Raw genomic sequence first — 24,650 nt, 5'->3', positions numbered from 1 at the left:
TTTGGGGTCTGTGGTGGTCAATTTTTTCTATGGATCCAAAGCTCAGCAGGAAAATCTAAGGAAGAGATTTAGATTTAGCAGTCACCAGTGTATTAATGGTTACTGATGCCCTGTTCATAGGTGATATCACATATATGGAATGTGATGAGAATAAAAGATGGTTAAGGAAGAATCCCAGGGATCAATGTCTGAGAGATAGATGAAGAAGAAAAATCTGAAAAAGAGACTAAAAAGATAAAAAGAGAGAGAGAGACTGAAAAGGAGCAACTAGACAGAAGGAAAACAGGGACTTGGGTAAACAAGGAGAGGAGTTCCAAAAAAGAAAGCATATCTGGTAAAGGCAAATACCACAGAGACATTAAGACAAAGACTAAGTTAGTAGGAATGTAAGTTGGTGTGGCCACTATGGAAAAGAGTATGGAGGTTCCTCAAAAAATTATCATATGATCCGGCAATTCTACATCTGGGTATTTACTGAAAAATGAAAACAATCTCAAGAGATAGATATATGCCCACCCTTGTCTTCATTGCAGGCTATTTAAAATAGCCAAGATAATGGAAGCAACCTAAGTTGCCCATTAATAAATGAATGGATAAAGAAGATGTAATATATATATATTATTTAGCCATAAAAAAAAGAATGAAAGCTTACCATTTCCAACAAAATGAATGGACCCAGAGAATATAATGCTAAATGAAATAAGTCAGACAAAGACAAATACTGCATGATTTCACTTATATATGGAATCTAAAAACAGCAACAACAAATGAACAAACAAAACAAGACAGAAAAAGACTCATAGATACCGGAAAAAACTATTGGTTACTAGAGTTAGGAGGGGCTGGGGGCAGATGAAATAAACCTATTTCACTAATGAAATATTAGTGTCCCTCGATTTTTTTTTACCATGACTTTCAGTAAGAAATATGTAGCCTTATCATGAGAATTAAATGAATATCTACAAGTTCACAATGCCTTCCCCAAAATATTTAGGGACTTGATCTGTTTCAAAATTCAGAACTTGGGGGATTTCAAAAAAGTAATATGATGACTAGAACACATATTACATAACACCCCATCAGGGCTTAGAAAAGTATCCAAAATCAAACATTAATTTGTCCACAGCCAAACATATGAATAATTCACACAAACCACAAATAAAGACTATAAATAGACTCCCCCAGTTTCAGGTCAGATTTTGCCACCAAAGGAATTCAGGTCAGATTTTGTTTCAAATGTATTCTTTTCCAAGTTTTTCTTTAAATTCCAGCTAATTAACATTAGCATTACAGCTAAGTTTAGCTGTAAAATTTAGCAATTCATCTCTTATATACTACACCTGGTGCTCATCAAACATCAAATGCATTTTTTTAAGTTTTGGGGTTTTTTTCAGAACTTTATGGATTTTGGAATTGTGGATATGAATTTGTAGATATAGATGTAATCTTTAAAAAGTGCCCAGCACATAATAAGTATTGGTTATTATTATTGGCATTTCATTTTTAAAATGACAGCTATAACCCACCAAATGGATTTCATGATGTACTATTAGGTTGTGACCCACACTCTGAGAAATGCTAACATATAAATGTTTATTAGCCTACTCCCTGGTACATATTAGGCTCTCAACACATGTTAGAGGGAAAAATTACCATCTTATATTTGCATAATATTTTAAGTTTGCAAAATTCTTTTAAGCACATAGTTGCTATTTATCTTCACAGTAACTTTATCAGAAATAATCTAAATGGTTTACCTTTCCTCTTTATTTACTTGATAGTTTCATGTCTCATGCTTTTTTGATGAATAAAAGGAAATTTAAATAATGATAATCACATCTTCCTATGGCATTTATACCTTGACACTTTTTAAGTTTTCTTTATTATTTATACTTTGGCACTTTTTAACTTCCTTGTGAAAGAGATAATTTTGTTGCACAGATAAACAGATCTAAGAGATCAAACCATATGTCTTAGGTTATAAAATACACCATTTCTACATAGAATGTGTCCAATAGAATACACAGCTATTTAAAAGTTGTACTTCTAAAGCACACTATTCAGTTCTTAAAATGAGCTAAAGATACATTTCTCTAAAGTTACCTTATAATCTTTGTGCTTTATTTTTTAGTGCTCTTGGAGACATTAAAATAGCTGAAGTAAATGTCAAGGGTTTATTTGTGAAACTCATTAACTCTTCCCTTGACAAAGAACTGGAGATTGGAGGTCATATTCTCCAGCAAAATGTGAATGGACAAACACTCTCTTTGTACCGCTTCCCTCCGAATATCATAATGCAGGCCAATTGCACAATAACAGTAAGTATAAGATATAAATGTTATGATCCAGAATTTTACAGGAAAAACTCCTTCACCCAGCCAGACTGGCTTAGCACCAGTTTCTTCATCACTCGATCTCTAGGTAAAATGTGATTCCTTGTTGTTGTTTGTTACTTGTCCCACTTTGTCCACCCCTGAATGTAAATTAATGCCCATAATTAAATTTCCATGGCTTTCCTCAATCGGGTGTACAATACCTTTTGGGATTTTTAAAGATTTATTTATTTATTTGAGAGAGAGAGAGCGGGGGGAAAGGGCAGAGGAAGAGGGAGAGAGAGTCTTAAGGGGACTCCACGTTAAGTGCAGAGCTCACTCTCATAACCCTGAGATCATAACCGAAGCGAAACCAAAAGTCGGTGGGGTAACTGAGGTAACCGACTGCGCCACCCACGCGCCCTGAATACCTTTTGTTTTTATGATTCAACTATTAAAACAAAATACCTAAGTTCCTAAAACTAAGCAAATATAATCCTTAAAAGAAAAACAAAGAGATTGTTTGCTTAGAGAACAGGTAATTAGCTGATGCTGGAAGGTTTCCTCTCTTTCTTGTGCTTTCCTTTAAACCATGTACAGTTACACAGCTTGACATTATATATTATACAGTCATATTTTAAAACCTCATTTGTTCAGAATGATACATTGCAATGACCCTCTGACATATACAAAACTACATGGAACTCAAATGGCATTTGTCATTAACAAACCATTTTCTTACAGGTGTGGGCAGCTGCATCTGAAGCAAAGCATCAGCCACCATCAGATTTTCTTTGGAGAGAACAAAACAAGTTTAGAACAAGCCCAAATTGTACAACGATTCTGTGCAAACCTAATGGTGAAGTCAGTGTCCTATTCTTAACAATAAGTTTTAAAAGAAGAATGGATAGCTGTCCTTAGGTTCCCCTTCTCTTCTTAGCTGACTCAAGGACTTTCCATCCTTAATAGCTTAAACCATCACTAACTGCAATAACATGTCAGGTAAATCAACAGCACCCTGTTCCCAGGGCCAAAGTGCCAAAGAGCTACTTTTAATTTGGCAAAAATAATTTTCGTAGCCCATATTTCCAAGAAGTTACTTCAAATTTGAGTCAAGGATGGATTTTATTTATGATATTTAGACTGAAGAGTGGAATAAGAAAGGAAGGTACCACATAGAGATCTTTTCTGTTCATTTATTAATTTCTCAAATATTTGTTGAGATTATTCTCTATTCCAATGGCTGTAATAAGTGCTGAGAATGTAATGTAGAATAGGACATGATATCTGCTCTTAAGAGACTAATATTCTAATGATAGGATCCATAGTCTAATTTGTAACAACTATACATTATTCACTATAAAATTAAGTGTATTAGTAATAATTTTGGGTAACTCATTCCCAGTATTTGACAGTTTTATATTTTCATTCTACCTTTTCCTTAGCATAATATTAGCATAAATATATGCCCAAATACACACTAATGAAGTTGAAAGATATCTTTGTTTACAACAAAAAAGTTATTCCTTTTGCAAAACCATTCTTTTGATTTTTCTTAAATACCTGCCTCCTTATTTTCTTACCTCCAGTCTTACTTACTATGTCATATAACTACTAATCCAGATATTATGTTGATTGGAATCTATCTCTCTGATTGTCTTGCTTGCTACATTATACCTCATGCTTAGTTTGACTCTTTCTTTAGAGTAGACTTGCTAATTTGTTAAGAGCCATTTAATGTCTTTCTGTAAGAGCAGCAGTTGTCCTTAGATAGAACACTCGTTAGATGTAATTTTGAAGCCTTTACTCACCTTTAGATCTTTTAGTGGGCTCAAAATGAATTTTATAATACTTCTAATGATTTTCACTGTTAGGAAAAATAAGGTAATGTGATCTAAATTATTTACTCAGGCTCATAAAAAATCATTGGCAAACTCTAAGATTAAGGCATTCTTATTTCAGACTTTTCATCACATTTATCCACCCATTTATTCACTCTGCAAACATGTTTGGGGTTCCTACTTTGTATGCACACTGTTCCCAGGCACTGAGTGTTGAACCAGACAGACCAGGTCCCCAAGATCCTGGAATGCCCATTTGAGTAAGTTGTCATTCTCTGCAACGGGATTAGTCTTTGTACTTACACTACTCTTTTTACTCTGGTTTGAACTACTTTGCACATATAGGATCAGATTATTTCTGCAGGGTGATGTAAACACAAATAATTTTATTTGCTAGTAAAAGAATGAAACTGACCAATTCATTCATATGGGAAACATTTACATATGTTTAGTGTCTGCCAAGCATTATGCTAGGTGCTGGGGAAAAAAGAGCATAACTATTGCATGGTTTCTGTCCTCAGGAAATTCAGAGTCTAGTTAGTCTCCTTAATAGTTCCACCTAGGATTCTAACTCAAAAAATGTGGTTTCCTCTCCATGTCTCTAGTTCTACTTCCCATTTCCCCATTTCAAATAAGACCTACATATACACATATACATATATATATAATATCTTAAATATTTAAATTTTAATGATAACATTACAACTACTTTTTGCATAGTTCTTTATAGTTATGAAATTTAGTAGTTTAGCTGAATCTCACAACACCCTCATATAGCAATTCCCTACTATCACCCCCCTCATTTCACATATGAGGACACAGTCCAAGACAGTAAGTGACTAATCTGCCTGAGGTTATGCCCCTTATCATTTTCAGAATTGGAAACTAAGGCCAGGATGTCTTACTACATCCTCATTGTGTTCCACTAATTTACACACAGTAGGTGACATTAAACTGTTTGACTTTGAAATGTTATTGCAATAAACCTATGACATTTAAAAAATCTATCTAACTGCATTGATATTTCATATTAATGAATCATTTTTGTTAGGCTGTTGCCTGGTACACTCCTATTCACTGGAAGCAAGCGTGGGAGAAATTAGAGACTGACATTGAATTTGACAGACGCTCAGTAGTAAGTACAACGTCTCGAAGACACGTGTTTAATTGGCCAGCAGCTATAACTACAACTAAAGAAAAACAAGATAAATGTAATAAAGATATCTCAAAATATCAGATGGAACGAGTCAGAGTTTTTCTCAAAAGGTAAAAGTTGCTTGGCTTTTTTTTTTTAATTGAGTCCTTCCCACAATTAGTAACTGAGCAAGTAGGAATGACTGGGTGACAAATAGATACATGATGAATAGGTAAATCAAATAAAAAAATCCTATTTCAAATAGGACCATAAAAGCCATAATACTTTTTGTGTTTTATGAAAAACACAGAGTAAGCAGGGTTATAGTCATGGAACAATAAAGGCGGTGACTTCTACTAGGCAATATCAAGACCCCTCTGGCCATTTCACTTCTTAGTGGCACTGCTGTTAGAGGCAAGGCTGTGGAGAGGTGAAGAGATGAAATTATCACCATGTCTTTAGCAGTGCTTAGGTGGAGGAAGAGGTGCATCATCTAGAAATTTCATCTTGGATCAAGAGCTGGCTTGTGGCTGAAAGTGCAGAATTTATGTCACACTTATCTAGGCAAATGCTTCTGATGTTATAAAAGTGCTGCCAAAAAAAAAAAAAAAAGGTGCTGCCCAAAGGTCTAAAAAAGCCATATTCTCTGGTCTTAAAACATGCTTTCACTTTAATTGAACCTTCATTGCTAATTCCACTATATAAGATACCTTTTGGGTTCACTTTTGGATTAATTTTTTTTAACAGAGAAAAAGAAACCCCACCAAACCCTTTGCCCAATAGCAGCCCTTGGTGCCACAGTCCCAGTGTCCCTGCACATCCCTACAGTACTCTGATTGAAACTTGCAATACGTGCATGACTGAAAGCAGCTTAGATAGACAGCCGAGGCCTCAGTCATCCAGGCCTGATCCAGCCCAGGTAAGTCAAAGGGATACTTACTCCAGTGGAGAGTTAAGGGATGTGGGGGTGTGGGGAGGAAGGGCAAGAAAGGAGGAGGGAGGGTGGGGGAGGGAGGGAGACCTGGTGAAAGGGGTTAAGTGGTAAAATTCACTAAGGACTAAAAACTATTCATATCCTCAAGTATAGATGGCTTCTAAAGCAAATATCTGAAATCATTCACTTACATTTGTTTTAGCACAGTGTCTTCTACTGTTCTTGATAAATATCTGTTGAATGAATCAATGAGTCAAAAGAATAATGTGGCCAACAAGAGTACATAGGATCCTTGAAGTTTGGTCAAAAGTACATTTGTTTTTCATTAGGCAGGAAAAACTGGCCCTACAAAGTTATGCTGTGTTTAAAGATAAATCCATATTTTCCAAACACATTCTAATTTAATCCCAAATTCTTATTCTTTTTCAACAAGAAGTTTCTTATTTAAGTCATCTAAAGTTTTCAGAGTTGTGTTATTAACCCAGGATCTGTGAATGGATTTCAGGAAGTCCCTGAACTGCTGTATTTGGTACATAAATGTGTGCCTATATGCTGTTTCCTGGGAAAAGAGTTTCATCAGGTGCCCCCGAATGTTTACAAGAAACTAATGAAATCACAATGCCAGATCCTAAGCTGTGGAGAAAGTCTGTTTCATACAGGTGCTATATCCTGTTCAAGCTATAATGATTTGCAAACTTTTATTTAGTAGAAGGACGCTTTTTTAAATGAAATCTTGGGCAGACGCAATATATAAAATGGATAAAAGCAAGCCTGTGCAAGTTGAAGAAAAGGTAGCAATTCCCACTGCCCACTACACCCTTTTTCCATCCCATCTTTCCTTGCTTCATCACTCCTTCCCTGTCATCTTTGAGGCACCTCTCTGGAATCACAGAATTCTATACCACAGTATGAAAACCACTATGTTAGTAAACCAACACATAATTGGAGGTAGCACCCCCAAAATAGTAACTTTTAGAAGTGAAATGATGAAAATTATGTAAAGTCCTGAATATATTCCATTTCATAAAATTAAATAACCTATATCTTTGTGCTTGAGTTTCTTCATCTGTCAAGTAAGAGATTTGGTCTGAAATTTAAAGAGTTCTTTCAGCAATAATTTGTACATATAATTATATGTATAGTACACATAGATACACACTTTAGTACATTACAACTTAGATTTGAGACTCACAAGAAGTACGTGAATTATGTTTTTCTCCAATTAATGATAGTCTTCACTATTTTACCCATTCTAAACAACTTGTTTCCCAAAGAAGTTTGACTTCAAATTTTCTTTTTTTAGTTTTTTAATTCAACTATAACTAACATGAAGTGTTATATTAGTTTCAGGTGTACAATATAATGATTTAAATTTCTGTGCATTACTCAGTGCACAATATGATAAGTGTACTCATTATTCACCTATTTCATCCATCCCCCCCACCCACCTCCTCCCTGGCAACCAATAGCTGGTTCTCTAAATTTAAGAGTCTGTTTATGAATAGATATTACTCTAAAGAAGACATAGAGATGGACAACATGAAAAGATGCTCAACATCACTCATCATCAGGGAAATGCAAATCAAAAACACAATGAGATATCACCGCACACCTGTCAGAATGTCTAAAATAAAAAACTTAAGACACAAGTGTTGGCAAGGATGTGGAGAAAAAGGAACAAAACAAATGAACAAAGGGAAAAAGGACAAACCAAAAAACAGACTCTTAACTATAGAAAACAAACAGATGGTTACCAGAGGGAAGTTGGATGGGGGAATGGGTGAAATAGGTGAAGGGGATTAAGACTACATTTAACTTGATGAGCACTGAGTAATATATTGAACTGCTGAATAACTATATTATACATCTGAAACTAATACCACACTGTATGTTAACTATACTGGTATTACAATAATTTTTTTAAAAAGCGTCTTTTTGTCTCTTTTATTCTTTGTTCACATGTTTTATTTCTTAAATTCCACACATGAGTGAAATCATATGGTATTTATCTTTCTCTGACAGACTTATTTCACTTAGCATTATGTCCTCTAGATCCATCCATATTGTTGCAAATGGTCAGATGTCATTCATTTTTAAGGTTGAATAATATTCCATTATATATATTTACATACACACATACTATTTCTTTATTTATTCATCTATGATGGATACTTGGGTTGCTTCCATATCTTGGCTACTGTAAATAATGCTGCAGTAAACCTAGGGGTGCATATCTTTTTTAATTAGTTTTTTTCATTTTCTTTGGGTAAATATCCAATAGTGAAATTACTGGATCATATGGTAATTTTATTTTCAATTTTTTGAGGAACTTCCATACTGTTTTCCACAGTGGCTGCACCAATTTGCATTCCCACCAACAGTGCACAAGTGTTCCTTTTTCTCCACATCCTCACCAACACTTGTTATTTTTTGTTTTTTTTATTTTAGCCATTCTGACAGATGTGAGGTGATATTTCATTGTGGTTTTGATTTGCATTTCCCCGATAATGAGTGATGTTGAGCATCTTTTCATGTGTCTAGTGCCCATCTGTATGTCTTCTTTGGAAAAATGTCTATTCAGGTCCTATGTCCATTTTTCAATTGGATTATTTGTTTCTTTGGTGTTCAATTGTGTAAGTTTTTTTTTTTTTTGAGTTTGTATTTAAATTCCAGTTATTTAACATACAGTGTAATATTAGTTTCATGTAGAATTTAGTGATTCATCACTTATTTATAACACCCAGTGCTCATCACAGCAAGTGCCCTCCTTAGTACCCATCACCCATTTAACTCATTCCCCTGCCACCTCCCCTCCAGTAACCATTAGTTTGTTCTCTATAGTTAAGAGTCCATTTTCCAGTTTGCCTCTCTTTTTTTCCTTATGTTCATCTGTTTTGTTTCTTGAATTCCACATCAGTGAAGTCACTTATTTCACTTAGCATTATACTCTCTAGCTCCATCCACATCTTTGCAAATGGTAAGATTTTATTCTTTTTTATGGCTGAGTAATATTCCATTGCATATATATACCACATCTTCTTTATCCATTCATCAGTCAATGGACATTTGGGCTCTTTCCATAATTTGACTATTGTTGATAATGCTGCTATAAATATTAGGGTGCATGTATCCCTTCAAACTTAGTAGTGCAACTGTGGAACATAGGGTAGTTCATTTTTAACTTTATGAGGAATCTCTGTACTGTTTTCCAGAGTGGCTGCACCAGTTTGTATTGGCACCATCTGTGTAAGAGATTTCCCCTGTATCTGCATCCTTGCTAACACCTGTTGTTTCCTATGTTGTTAATTTTAGCCATTCTGACAGGCATGAGGTGATGTCACATTGTAGTTTTGATTTGTATTTCCCTAATACTTCCTTTATGTTTGTTATTAGCTGCTTTATGTATTTGACTGTTCTCATGTTGGGTGCATAAATATTTACATTTGTTGTATCTTCTTGTTGAATCGTTCCCTTTATGATTACATAGTGTCTTTCTTTGTCTTTTGTTATGGTCTTTGTTTTAAAGGCTATTTTGTCTGATATGTATTGCTGCCCCAGCTTTCTTTTCACCTGCACTTGGATGATAAATGCTTTTCAGTCCCTTCACTTTTAATTCGAATGTGTCTTTAGGTCTGAAATGAGTCTCTTGTAGGCAGCATATAAATGGGTCTTGCTTTTTTATCCATTCCATCATCCTATATAGTCTTTTGACCGGAGCGTTTAGTCCATTTACATTCAAAGTAATTAGTGATAGGTAAGTATACTTACTGCCATTTTGTTATTTGTTTTATGGTTGTTTTGTAGTTCTCTGTTCCTTTCTTCTCTTGCTCTCTTCTCTCACGTTTTGCTGGCTTTCTTTAGTGATATGCTTGGATTCCTTTCTCCTTATTTTTTCCATATCTATGAGTGGTTTTTGATTTGTGGTTACTACTAGGTTTATATATACTATCTTATGCATATAGCAGTCTACATTAAATTGATGGTGGCTTAATTTTCAACACATTCTCTACTCCTTCTCCTCCCACATTTTAGGTATATAGTATTATATTTTCCATCCTTTTATTTTGTTAATCCCTTATCTGATTTTTATAGTTATACTTTATTTTACAGCTTTTGAGCTTCCTACTTTTCTTACTCCTACTTTTGGTCTTTCCTTTCCACTCAGAGTCCCCTTTAACATTTCTTGTAGGGCTGGTTTAATGCTCTTGTGTTCCTTTAACTTCTGTTTGTTTGGGAAACTTTTAATCTCTTTTTATATTCTGAATGATAGCCTTACTGGATAGAATATTTTGGGCTGCAGGTTTTTTCCTTTAAGCACTTTGAATATATCATGCCACTCCCTTTCGGCCTGCAAAGTTTCTGCTAAAAAATCCACTGTTAGCCTTATAGGGTTTCCCTTGTATGTAACTGTTTTCTTTTCTTTTTGTGCTTTTAATATTCTCTCTTTCTCACTACTTTTTGCCATTTTAATTACTATGTGTATTAGTGTGGACCTCTTTGGGTTGATCTTGTTGTGGGCTCTCTGTTCCTCCTGGTTTTGGATCTGTTTTCTCCCTGATTTGAGAAGGTTTAAACTATTATTTCTCCAAATAAATTTTCTGCCCCTATTTCTCTCTCTTCTTCTTCTTGGATCCCTATAATACAAATGTTATGTTTCATGGTGTCACTGAGTTTTCTATGTCTATTTTCATTTTTTATTATTAGTTTTTTTCTCCTGTTCAGCTTGATTGTTTTCCATTACTCTGTCCTTCAGGTCACTGATCCATTCTTCTGCCTCCTCTAGTCTACCCTTTATTCCATCTAGTGTATTTTTAATTTTGGTTTTTGAGTTTTTCATCTCTGATTGGTTCTTTTTTAATGTTTTCCGTCTCTTTGTTAAGGGTTTCACTGATGTTTTCTACTCTTTTCTCCAGTGCAGTGAGTAACTTTATGACCATTACTTTAATTCTCTAGCAGGCATATTACTTATCTCCATTTCATTTAGCTCTCTTGCTGTGATTTTGTCCTGTTCTTTCATTGGGGACATATTCCTTTGTCTCCTCATTTTGTCTAACTCTCTTTCTATATGTTAAGAAAGTCAGCTATATCTCCTGCTCTTGAAAGTAGTGACCTTATAAAGAAGAGATCCTGTAGTGCCCTGCAGTGCAATGTTCCCTGTTCACCAGAACCTGGCACTTCAGGAGTGCCTCCTATGTTTGTTGTGTGTGCCCTATTATTGTAGCTGAGTCACACTTGCCTTCATTCCAGTTATCTGCAATGACTCTATGCTTGTTGTGGGCAGTGTTTGGTCCCTGTGTTGTTAGTGGGCCAGTCTGGGCCACCTTGGGCTTGAATTGAATCAGACCAGTTGTTTTCCAGCACTTCAGTAGCACCAGGCTTTCTTTTGTGTTGCCCCCTGAGAAGTTTTGCTGGTGGTCAGGGCCTGTAGTCAGACCTGATAGTTGCCCTAGCCCACTGTGGGGCTTCATTCTGCCTGGTTTCTTTCATTATCTTTCCCTCTCTGGTAAGAGTCACTCTGCAGTGGTCCTGGTCCCTGCTGGGGCTGTTTGTACCACTTTGGATGGGCTCCAGCCAAGGGCATATTGGAGGAGGGAGGTCCACTGGAAAACATGGGGGTGGGCTGAGGTGCCAGCAAGGGTCATACTGGTCTGCTGTCACCCAAGAAAACTGCCAAGGCTCACCAGGTTGAAGGGGGTAGATCCAAAGAAGCTCACAGGGCCCTGGCATGCAGTGTTAACAAGGTTGCCTCTGCTGTGGTAGGGGACTGTTAGCCACTTTGGAGAATTCCTGTAGAGGCTGGGTGCATGGGCAGGTCCATGCAGGAGTGGGGTATGCTTTTAGCAAGCTAGGTGGAGAGTGTTGGCACTGCACTTGTTCCCCCAGGCATCCATATATCTCGGCTGGGGTACAGCCACTAGCTCTTTTGCTCTTGCAGTAGTATCCCAAAGATCCCTGCCTCTCCAGCACATGCTCTGAGATTAGTAAATAAATCTCCTTCTTGTATATTCCAGGCATTTTTCAAACTGCTGCTTCTATGCTATAACTTAGGAGGGCTGTTTGTTGTGCTGTCTCTATAAGGGCAGGGACTCCACCCTCCCAGCTATCCCAGAGCTGAGCCACTGATTTTTTAAGTTCCAGGTATTAAGCCCCACTGATTATTAGTCCCCTGTGGTTTTCAAACCCAAATGTTATAGGGATTCATCTTCTCCATGTGTGTTCCCTGTGCCTGAGGTGCTTGGTATGGGGTCTGGTCCTCTCCCCCTCTCTATGCTGGTGGCATCCCTCCCTCCCTGGGAAAGTCCTGTGGGTCTGCTTGGCTCCCAACCATGTCTCCACCCTTCCTACCCTCTTTGATGTGGCCTCTTCTCTACATTTAGCTGTGGAGAGTCTGTTCTGCCAGTCTTTACATTGTTTTCTTATTTGCACTGATGTAGGTGTTATTTAGTTGTATCTGTGGGACGAGGTGAGCTTAGGATCCTCCTACTCTGCCATCTTCCTCAGAAGTCCTTTACCATTTTCTTATGTTATTAAATTGACTAGGTTCTCTGATATATTATGGAATAGTTCCAATGAGCATGACCATCTTTGGCTTGTTTCTACTCTTGATGAGAATGCTTCTAAAGCAACAACAGGATGTTTGCCAAAAGTTACCACTTATCATTTGATCTGCTGACAATTTATTCCCATTGGAATTAGCATAAATTTGGGGGGAATGTTCTGAACTTCTAAAATATATGGGAATTTTATCCAATGTGATAGAAATCACAAAATGCACAAAGGCTCCAGTTAACTTAGTGCCTACACATTATAGAAGGATTAAATAAGATATGAAATTCATTTTTCCACACTGAATGTTCACAACAAACTAAAACACACAAAAAAAACTACTCATACAAAGAAAGTATTCCTGATAATTATGGAATTATGAAAGAAGGTTTCATCAAAGCCCCTTATAAAAAAAGCCAAAAATTGTGAATAGATTCTCCTGAAGAGTCCTTTCAGCTATCCTACCAAGGGGGAGAGGGCATCCACTGGCCCTTCATTCCATGAACAACCAAATTTCTTGCCATAATTGCTCTCATTTTCTCTGTTAGAAGCATACTTACTCCCATAACTTCAGAGATCACCACAACTTTTATCAAAAGGCTGTCAATATACCCTTCCCTATCTTAAAAGAATCCTGATGACAGATACTCATTATAAGTCCCATTATTATTTCCATTTCACAGACAAAGAAAGTTAGTGATAGAACTAGAAAATTTTCCCTCTTTGAAATTTTTTTAAAGCTATAAAATACAGAAAGTTGCAAAAGACACTCCTCTGCCTAATGCCCCAACTGAAAATGTTAATATGTTGTCATATTTGCATCAGTGATTTTCTATTTTAAAAGACGTAAATATTATTTGTAAAGCAGAATTCCCCTGTAGTTCCTTCTGTGGTCCTTGTCTCTTCCCCCTCTCCCTGAACTTGGGAGGTGGTGGTGTTTTGTCTTGTGTTGTTGTTCAGCTCAAATCTAACTTGAAATTCTGAAATTTTTCCACTCTGAACTGTTGAAGCTCAGAAAATTTATCCACAACCATTAATATATCTTCCAGACCTAGAACACATCATTCCTTTTAGTATGAATATGTATTAAAGATATGTTATCAACAAACTTAAACTATTTCTATTACTATTTCTTTACCTTAACAGAAGAATTGAAGGAACACTGAACAAAAGAAAGAGGAAGAGAACATTGGCAACTATGCAAAGCATTTTCTACCATAAACAATTTATTAAAAAATGACTGAGTGCTATAATGAATCACAGTGCTAAGCACCAGAGACACACACACAAAAATAAGGCACCCTCTTTCTAGGGAGAAAGACAACTAGTAAAGCAACAAGAGTAGTAGGGTAATGACTTTCAAATATTTTTTACCATAAACCGCAGTAAGAAATATGGTTTATATGATTATTCGATATACATATACAGATGTACATATGTAACTGAAACAAAAGTTTCAAAAGACAATACTTAATTTTTTGAACTGTCTATTTCCTACTCTGTTCTATTTCATTTTAAGTATCTGTAATGACCCTCTAAATTTATTTCATAACCAATAAATGGGACAGGATCTGCCCTTTGAAAAACATTGTTTTAGAAACATTTATAAAGTGAGAAGAGAGCAATTGAAAAGGCAACTCAGAGGAGATGTATTTGAACTATGATATTGAAGGATGAATAGAAGTTATTCAGGTTGAAAAGAAAGTGGACAAAGCATTCTGAATAAAAGAAACAGCATATTTTAAAAGCATATGGAGATAAAAATAAACTCTTTGTGTCTAGAGAACAGTGAGAAATTGTATCCAACTGAAACAGATGTTAGTCTGTTGAGATGTTAGTCTGGGAATTTTGGTGGGTACTAAATTTTAAAGGTCTTTGCACACCATTATGTGAAAGAGTTTAGACTGTATCAGGTAGCTAGGAGGAGACACTGATGGTTTATAAGCAGGTGTCTCATATAGATAGATCTATTTTTGAAAGAGAACTTTGAAAGCTCTATGAGAAATGAAATGGAGTAGGAAAGATTCTAAAATCTATATCTTTAGCCTAACCCTCTAATCTGAATTCCTGATTCATGAGACCAATTGCCTATAATTTCTTAGATGTCCCATGAGTGTCTCATTCCTAATATTTACAAAATTTATCTCATTATATCTCTCCCTCAACATTTGTCATTCCTCCTTTGCCCTATATCTTAGCAAATGCTATTCAGAAATCCTAGGACCTGAGAATCTTTCTCTACTCCTTTCCCTTTCTTAACTCCCACCTACAATTAATCACAAAATCTTGTTTATTTATCTTAACCTCTTCACTTTCCTGGCTTAAATATTTTCATTTTTTTCTCCCATTGTACTCATGATGAAGCTCAAACCCATGAAATTGTTTATGTATCTTGTAGCCTGGCCCAACCTATCTCAACAAACATTCATCTTGTGTTCTATGCCTCAACCATCTTGAAGCTCTTTTAGTTCCTCCAGCATGCCGTAACTACCTCTAGGCCTTCACAAATTCTGTCACCCATCTCTTCACATGTATAAATCTTATTCATTCTTAACATTTCCACTTATATGTCCCTACCTCCAAAGAGTCCATCTTCTGGCCCCCACCAAATGCGTTTTATGTTCCTGATATGCCTTCCCCTATCATACATAGCACTTACTGAACTCTATTATAAATTTTCTTTATCCCTGGACTATAAGCTCTGAAGGGATAGAAATAGCTTTTATACTGCTCACCTTTTTGTCTCCTGCACTAAACTCAGTGCATGACCCATAATAGTTGTTTAATACATGTTTGCTGAAGGACAGATGGAAAAGGAGATACTGAAGGTTTTTAAGCAGGTTATAAAAAGAGATTAAGAATAAGTAGGTCTAATAAAGTTATAATTTGTGTTCCACAAGGAAAAGAAGAGAAAGATTTGGGCAGAAGTAATATGTAAAGAAATAATGACAAAAATTGTCAAAAACTGATGAAAGACACCAAGTCACAGAATCAAGAAAAGTAAATCCCAAGTAACACAAAGCCAAACAGAACAACACCAATCTATATTATAGTAAAACTTCACAAAACCAAATAACAGAAGTCAGAAGATGATGGATGATAACTTCAATGTGCTAGATGCTAAAAGAACTACTAACCTAGAATTCTATGCCTAGCAAAAATATACTTCAGAAAGTGAAGGTAAAACAAAGGCATTTTCAGGCAAACAAAACTAAGAGAATTCAAGGACAGCAAACCCACAGTAAGGAAATACTGATAGAAGTACTCCAAGAAGAAAGAAAACAATCCTAGAAGGGATGTACAGGGATTTAGGAAGAAATGAAGAAAAATGGAAAGAGTCAAACATGGATAAACATAAATGAATATTCACTATACAAACAATGCCAATATTTTCTCATAGAGATTAAAATTTATATAGAATTTAAACACATGACAACTGTGTTAGTTTCCCAGGGCTACTGTAACAAAGTATCACAAACTTGGTGACTTAAAAGAAATGTATTCTCTCACAATTCTAGAGACCAGAAGTCTGAAATCAAGGTGTTGGTAAAAGCTATACTGTCTGAAAGCTCTAGAGAATTATCCTTACTTCCCTCTTAGCTGGCAAACCTTGGTGTTCCTTGGCTTCTGGATACATCAATCCAAACCTGCCTCCATTTTTTAATGGCCTTCTCTCCTATGTGTCTATGTCTGTATTTCCCTCTTCTTATAAGGACACTAATCTAGTATGACCTCATCTTACTTAATTACATTTGCAAGGACCCTATTTCTAAATAAGGTCACATGCACAGGTTCAGGGGGTTAGGATTTCAACATGTCTTTTTGGGGGACACAATTTAACCCATAACAATAGCAATAATACATAAGTTGGGAGGGGAGTAAATGGAGTTAAAGTGTTCTAAATTACATATTTTGTCCAGTAAGTTGTAAAAGTTACAGTTTATATTAGTCTTTAGTAAATCAAGGATGCATGTTTTATAATCTAGGATAGACACTAAAAAAATAGTATAAGAATGTCATGTTTATAATCTGATATATATCATAGTTTCATTACCATTCAGTCCAAAATATACTCTAATTTCCAATGTGATATCTTCTTTGATATATGGGGTATTTGGGGATAATATATCACAAAGTGGGTTTATTTCAGGAATGCAAGGTTGGTTTGAGTTTTGAAAATTAATCAAGTAAACTTATCATTTTAACCGAATAAAGAGAAAAATTATACAACCATTTCAAAAATATAGAAAAAGCATTTGATAAAATTCAGAACCCAGCTATGAAGAGAGAACCTTAGAAATTTAGGACTAGGAAGAATTTTCTTAATCTGACAAGTGTCATGTACAACACTCCTAAAATAAATTGTCATACTTAATGGTGAAGTTATGGAAGTTTCCTCCTAGAGATCCAGATAAAGACAAGAATTTTCTTTATGACAACTTCTATTCAACATTACACTAGGAGTCTGAGTGCAATAAGGCAAAAAAAAAAAAGGACATACAAATACATACAAATATCCGATTACTTTATAATCTAGCAATTCCATTCCCAGGAATTACATATGCCTAACAAATATATACATATGTATACCAAAAAAAAAACACACAAACACAATAATGATTATAACAACTGCATTTGTAATAGCCAAAAGCTAAGAAGCAATCCAATTATTCATTAGCAATATAATGGATAAATAAATTATGATACATTAATACAAACCCATAAGCAATGAAGATGGATGAACTACCTGCCACATGAATTAACATCAGTGAATCTCATAAGCATTATATTAAGCAAAAGATGCCAGACAAAAAGGAATATATGTTGTATGATTCCATTTATATAAAATTCAAAAACATACAAAATTAAACCATTGTGTTAAAGATCAGAATAATTATCTCTGGGAGGAGAAGGGGAGTAGTATGTGGAGGCTGCACAAAACTGCTTCTAGAATACTAATAACACTCCATTTCTTAATCTGAATAGTGTTTATATGTATCACTGTTTTCTCACTATTTTCATCATGTTGTGCAATTATGACTTGTGAATTTTTCTGCACGTATGTTATACTTAAAGTACGTTATATGTTATAGTTAGATAAAATTCTTCTTTTTAGAAACTTGATGACAACAAAAAAGGAAAATTTTACAAAGGAAAATAAACACAATTAGTTACAATAATAAGCACTGACAGCTTATACCTTGACAAGGAAGGAGAAAGAAAATCCTAAAAAATAGATTGATGAACTCAAAATAAGTATTAATAACACAAAGCTTATTTAGTATAGGACAAAAATAGTGTTACCTGAAATAAGTCTAAGCCCATCATTATATTGGAATGTATAGGGAATTAATTTTAATATAGTTTGTCATAGCTTAGTTATTTCCAGGAATATCTCTGGCAAAGATGGTTAATTACTACCCCTAGACCATTGTTCCTTCAGATACAAGATGTACAAGTCCAGGGAAATCTAGACACATGGCCACCCAACCTCTGCTGCAGCTAGACAGGACCATGTGTCTACATTCTGCATAATGGAATGTGTACAGGGATTATGTATGCAACCTCTGGATTCTGCCCTTGGAGTTGTACTTCCCTGTGTCTCTTCTGTGCCATAATAACAGGTTGCAGCTTCCATCTTTCAAATCAGAGATGAAGCTGTGTGTTGGATGTCAGGATGGAAAAGCCACACTAAATACTCTGTATCAGCACATCTCCAGACTAAATGAAAGAGAAATAATTTTGTTTAAGCCATTGTTAAGTTGTGTCTAAAATAGATGCCCCACACCATATCACTACCATTTAGTTTCACTTAAACTATTGGTTAAAAAACACAAAAGTCACAGCTAGAAAAGACATTTTTAATACAATTAAGTACATTTAAATATAGAACGAATATTAGATATTGACAAATCATTGTCCTTTCCTTAGGTTGCTAATTGGGTTGTTTGTGTTGTGGTTATATTGGTTGTTCTTAGATTCATACAGAAATCTTACTTTTCAATGGTTTGGTGATATAAGCATAAATAAATAAATAATGCAAATATGGCAAAATATTAACTATTGAATCTGGGTGATAGATATATGTATCTGGTTGTATTAAGCTTTCATGTTTTCTTTATATTTCAAATTTTTCACAATAAAAATTTGAAAAAATTAACAAGAAAGACATCTGTTAGAATGTGGTATGCACTTGGAGCTATAAGCGCACAGAGGCAAGACCTGAGTGCAGCATAAAGGAAGTTCTCTTAGGAAGGCTAACCTTTGACAAAGCAGATGTGTTTGCATTGTGTTGCCACTGTTTCTCCTAGGTCTAGAGAGAATTTGCTTTCTTCTTGCTGAGATTAGTGTACAGATTGCGGACAACCTTGTCAGTCTTTGTAACTCAAGTTAAACGGCAGGAAGTAGTATGAAGATAGTATGCTACCGACATTGTTTTAAGTTGACAGTGTGTGTGTGTGCTGTTTAATGTATTTTATTTGCATGCTGTTTGATACACTTTTCCTATCATCTGTGGTCCATATTGCACCCTGTAGTGGGATTTGTTTTAATTGTAGACTCTACAGCTGCTACTGTCTTCCATATAGATGTTATAATAGTAATAATAATAATAATAATGTTCCTTTGTTTCTGAAGGCTGCAGGACCACACAATAAAAGCCAATCTGTTAGTAAACAAGGGAAGCTAGATCATAGATAACATGTAAGAATTAAACATTTTTAAAATCTCACTACTGTAAGCTCTATGTATCTTAAGATCACATTTATGGAATTTGACTTTAGTTGGACTGTGGGCAAGTACTCATTACAGTCCAATAGGTCTGGCTTATCTGTGCTGGGATCAAGGTATTTTTTCCCACAAGAACATGTTTCCAATCCATAATACTGACAAAGGAAAAAAATATAAGTTTGAAATGAATTATCTTTAAGTATCCTCCATGTAAGTATTTTGTTCTCTTTATTGATGTTTATACCTGTATTACATTATTTACATTTATCAGACTACAAATTTGGAATGTTGAATGTCACATCTCTGTGATTTTTACCTTACTTATATATACTTATATAAATATATATATGTAAGTATTTATATATATATATACATATATATATGACAGTACTAATCAATAATATAATTAGAAATTGTATGAACTGATATATAGGGGAAAAATCTGATTATCCTTTAGAATCCTTCAGAACAGAAAAGGCCAATTACTTGAACCTCTTACAATCCAACTGAGTAGAAAATAATTAGTTGAAGGAACACTGAAAACTGTCAAGAGTTTCTGTCCATTTTTTGGTATCAAAATAATAGCAGCAAAATATCAGGAACTTTTTTATAAAGGAAAATTATAGCATGTATTCAAGGGTAATGATTTTTCTCTTCTGTTGCTTTCAGAATTAAATTAAATTGTAACATCACCATATTCCTTTTTCTATAAAATAGACAATTAAAACCATTTACTTGTCTGTTCTTATAGGTGAAATAAAGGTTTTTTTTTAATGACTATACAAAAAATTCCAAGATATTAGCCCTAATGACAGAATGATTTGGTAACTTCCTGACTAGATCTCTTATTTCAAAACAATTCAATGTTACAAAACAGAAGTATTTTAAAGTAATTTACCTTTACTTAAGAACAATTATAATCTCATTTATGGATATATATGTCATTAATGAACCATTTCTTCACACAAGTAAGAAATACTATTTCAGGAAGTCAGAGTATTCTAAGACTAAAGTTACCAGGGCTAAATGCTTCAGGCTCAAATAACCATTAAGAAATTGCCATCACCCATCAAAATTGAAACAAACACCACTGCTACTGACAATCTTGTCATTAAATTTCAAGAAATTATAGGTGGGACTTTTCTTATAAATGTTTTTAGCTCCAAAATACAGTACTTTAGGGGCACCTGGGTGGCTCAGTCAGTTAAGCATCTGACTCTTGGTTTTGGCGCAGGTCATGATCTCAGGTGGAGCCCCGTGGGGAATCTACTTGAGATTCTCTCTCTCTCTCTAACCTCCCTGCCCTCTCTCTCTCAAATAAATAAATAAATCTTTTTTAAAAATAAAATACAGTACTTTGTTTCCTGAAGAACAAGCTTCCAGGGTGCAATTCAAAGCCTCCATCCTCAGGCTACTTAGTTTGGAAGATCATACATAAAATAGTTACAAGGTTTATTTCATGCCAACAAATTGTACCAGAAGATGAGAAGTGATGAGCTAGATTCTTATTATATCTGAGTCACTGTCTCTAGTATGGAAAATATCTTAGAAGCCTATTTATACTCCAGGTCCACAACTTAGTATTCAGAAAGTTTACACTGTAATGAGCCAAATAGCATGCTGACTCACTGGATTCACAAAACTATTAGTGACTAACAGAATCATTGTGTTAACCAGAAACACCCTGCATTTTTGTTCATCTTTCTTTCAGATCACATTTTCACATCCAGCCTCTGGATATTATTTCTTTGTAATCAAATACTGGCAATTTAACTTGATAATTCTTTTGCACTTTCAGAGAAATAGAAAAGGTTAGGTATGACTGAGTCGCTTTTCCTGTAGTTGTTTTTTTCCAGAGGAACTTATTATTGTCTGTACCTAGAATATTATTTTGCCTTCTTATCTTTTATTTTACAGGGAAAAAATCCATCTCATTTCTGGACTAGAAGTAATTTGTATTTCGTATCATTTGAGCACTATTTCAATTTGATACTCTAGTTTTCTGTGTAAAAACTGTATTTAAACAAAGTGACTTTCAATCCCTGCCTAAGCATATAGAATGAGGGAGGCCACCATATCTGTCACTTCATTCATCACCAGGGTGAAGGTGGCAAAACTGGCAGGCTAAGCAGCATCTGCTTCTGTCCACACACCATTTCATGCATCCCTCATGATGCAGCCTGATTCCCATGCCTCCCTTCTCTAGCTACTCCATCATTATGGTAGCTGTAAGTGTAGAAAATAGAGAATTTAAGGAATTTTAAAAGCTGGTAAAATTACCCTGCAACCTCAGTTCTTAAAAATATATATTTCAGATTGACATTTCTTCTAAGTTTTGATTAATTATGTCTTGAAATATAGGTTTCTTTTTAAAATGATTCACTGAAAACTTGAACTTAATATTCAAATATTACTTATCAAGTGGTTTTTAAACCCCTTGTTTAAAGTTACCATTAAATAAATGTCCTTAAACCTTAGATGTCTCCTTCAAATGAAAGAAAATTATTTTGTTCATAGTCTATCCCAGGATTTGTTTTAATGTGAAAACTCAATGCTTGGAATATTGGATTTCCAATCTCTCTTCTTTTTGGGGGCTTTGCAGGGACCAAGAAAAATATGACATCTGAGTTACAAAAGCAAATAGGCAGTCAACTCAACTTCTAAAGGTAAGCAATAGTATTGCAAATTTGCCTTCTTTGCTGAAAAATAAGAAGACTAAAATAATTTGCAGATATATCTTTCAGAGCCATCAGGACATGGATTGTTCTCATATGTTCTGTAATCATTAATTTTCTGATAAATATTTACGTTGCTTTTGGATCCATCAGTTTTTGTCTTCCCTTGTTATATGATAAACTTTCTAAGAATGGGAAAGAAGGAAATACCACATCTTTACTTTTTGCCCTATATCCTCATGCTATCCTTGTTGGTGGATAAGTAAGAGCAATTAGAATCCAGAGTCACTTCAAATGCCCAAAAAACATTCTGCAACTATACCAACACATTTTAGTTCCTATGTGCAACACATTATTAATAGTATAAAAAATTATTCTGGTTAAAGAGACTGCAGATGCTCTATCATTGTGTATCTCATAAATGGCAATGAAAGGGAGGATTAGGAACTCTGACGTCTGCTACTCAGTTGATAAATAACCTTGTATCATTTAACCAGTCACTTCCTACATTGCTTCATCTTTTTCATGGTATTAACATCTAAGTAACTGAGGAAGATCTCAATGGCTTTCTGTTTTGTTAGTGGTTGTGTTTAAACTGTTCCCCAAAGAGCTGATGACAAGGTGTTTTTTTTGTTAAGGATTCCTTTTCTTCAGTATCCTTCTCTAGTTTACATCCTTTGTTGCCCTAGTCCATAACTGATCTATTTACATGTTTCCTTGCTCTTTTTTCTGAGTAGGTTTTAGGTTTATTCCTTGGTTTAAGAATAAAGCTATAGCCACCCGATCCTAAACTTGTTAATATGCTAGACTCCACTGGCAGAAATGACTTAATTTTACCACTCCACAAAGCCTGTTAGCCTTTCATAGTGCCCCTTACTACCCACATCTGTGTACCAACATTTCAGTTTTTCTAAATTGCTCCATTGTCTCAATTTCTTTCAGTTTGTCTCTCCCTAGATTTTCCTTAATCCTCATCTTCTATTTTTCTGAATGTCACCTACTCTTTTACAAGTCCACTCTCTCTATTTGTGTAGTATCATTACCCTTGAGCTTCCAACTTCCTAAAAATATGATGGTCACAGTTCTTCTGAGAAGCTTTCTTCTCAGACATTTCCTAAAGGACATTGGGAATGTAAAGAGATTTTTTTCAACCACCTCATTTTATAGCAAAAGAAACTGAAGTCTATAGAGATGAGTTAGCAAAATTCACCTCATAATCAACCACAGAGTCAAAACTAAATCTAAGGTCTTTCAAAGTGCAAAGAACTGGAGAATCCAGCCTTAGTCCCCACTGATATAATTCCGGTTCTCAGAGGTCTACCTTCACTGGGACCCATTTCCTCCAGTTAGTATAACCATGAGCAGAGTGTGGTCGAAATGCAAAGGAGGGGATCTGAAATCCACCCAAGACATTGGGAGCCAGCACTTCCACAATTCAATTACCTTTCATTTCTTTAGCCAGGAAGGAATTATACTGCATATGAGTTGGAAAGGGGACATGTTATTATATATAAAAACAGGGAATTTTGTTGTTGTTGGCTTTGGTTGGAAAAAAAAATGTTTTGAATCCTCTCATTGGATATTGGATAACATAATTTTGGCAAAGGTTTTAGCTTTTGTTGGTCTTCTTCAGTTATTTTGCTTAACTTCCATGGTCACAAATTTATTCATTGATTCCCCTCTGTAGGAGATTCTTTGGTAGGTTTGATTTTTTTTTTTTTTTACCCACCCTGTTTTGAAAAGTTCCAGATGGCTTAAGATGCCTTACTTCTGTCTTCTCAGAGCCTCCACCCCCATCTGGTGGTATATTTAGGATTGACCATCAATGTGCCCTCAGAATATTTCTGAAGTCTTTATTGGGAACAAAATTTTATTTTATCTGTCAGTGAATAACTTTTATATGGTAGTCAGCTCTGAGTCTAGCATGTCTACTCATGGAAAATTGTTCAGAAACTAAGTCATCTTTCAGTTCTCTTTGGTATTCATGACCTTTCCTTGGTAATTTATAATGCTATATACTCATATAGCATCTCATGGTTTTCACATTATCTTGTTTGAGCCTATGAAGTAGGTAAGGCTGATTTTATCTCCCTTTTATGGTTGAAAACACTTTAGCTCAGAGAGATTCAGTGACTTGCCTAAAGTTACTTAGATAGTAAGTAGCAGAGCTAAGACTAGAATCTTAGCAAGCCAGCATTAAGATTGTCTTTGTCTTGGGTGCCTGGGTGGCTTAGTTGGTAAAGTGTCTGACTCATGATTTCAGCTCAGGTCATTATCTAAGGGTTGTGAGATTGAGCCCCACATCAGGCTCTGTGCTGGGGTTATGGAGCCTGCTTAGAATTCTCTTTCTTCCTCTTCCTCTGCCCCTCCCTCCAATTATTGTCTTTGTCTTATTGCCCCCCCCCCCAGTTGTCTGAAAGGAAAAATAACACATATTAAGAAATAGGAATAGAAAAGAGACATTTTTATTCATAAAAA

General features: G+C 35.1%; 1 protein-coding gene across 6 annotated transcripts in view; it reads left to right on the top strand.

Moving 5' to 3' along the window:
• The window catches only part of LMNTD1 (lamin tail domain containing 1), a 480,256-nt gene that overhangs the window by 412,991 nt on the left and 42,615 nt on the right, over positions 1 to 24,650 (top strand). For all 6 annotated transcript variants that reach the window (XM_032432720.1, XM_032432724.1, XM_032432722.1 and 3 more), the window contains 5 exons: positions 2,132 to 2,318; positions 3,057 to 3,176; positions 5,205 to 5,419; positions 6,036 to 6,207; positions 22,100 to 22,163. In XM_032432720.1, the coding sequence (XP_032288611.1) occupies positions 2,132 to 2,318; positions 3,057 to 3,176; positions 5,205 to 5,419; positions 6,036 to 6,207; positions 22,100 to 22,117 (712 nt within the window). In that variant the 3' untranslated portion in view covers positions 22,118 to 22,163. The remainder of the gene's footprint in view (positions 1 to 2,131; positions 2,319 to 3,056; positions 3,177 to 5,204; positions 5,420 to 6,035; positions 6,208 to 22,099; positions 22,164 to 24,650) is intronic.

Source organism: Phoca vitulina, unplaced genomic scaffold, assembly GCF_004348235.1.
Source record: "Phoca vitulina isolate PV1807 unplaced genomic scaffold, GSC_HSeal_1.0 scaffold49, whole genome shotgun sequence".
Taxonomy (NCBI): domain Eukaryota; kingdom Metazoa; phylum Chordata; class Mammalia; order Carnivora; family Phocidae; genus Phoca; species Phoca vitulina.
The sequence above is the reverse complement of the archived record's forward strand: the minus strand, read 5'-3'. Positions and strand labels throughout refer to the sequence as shown.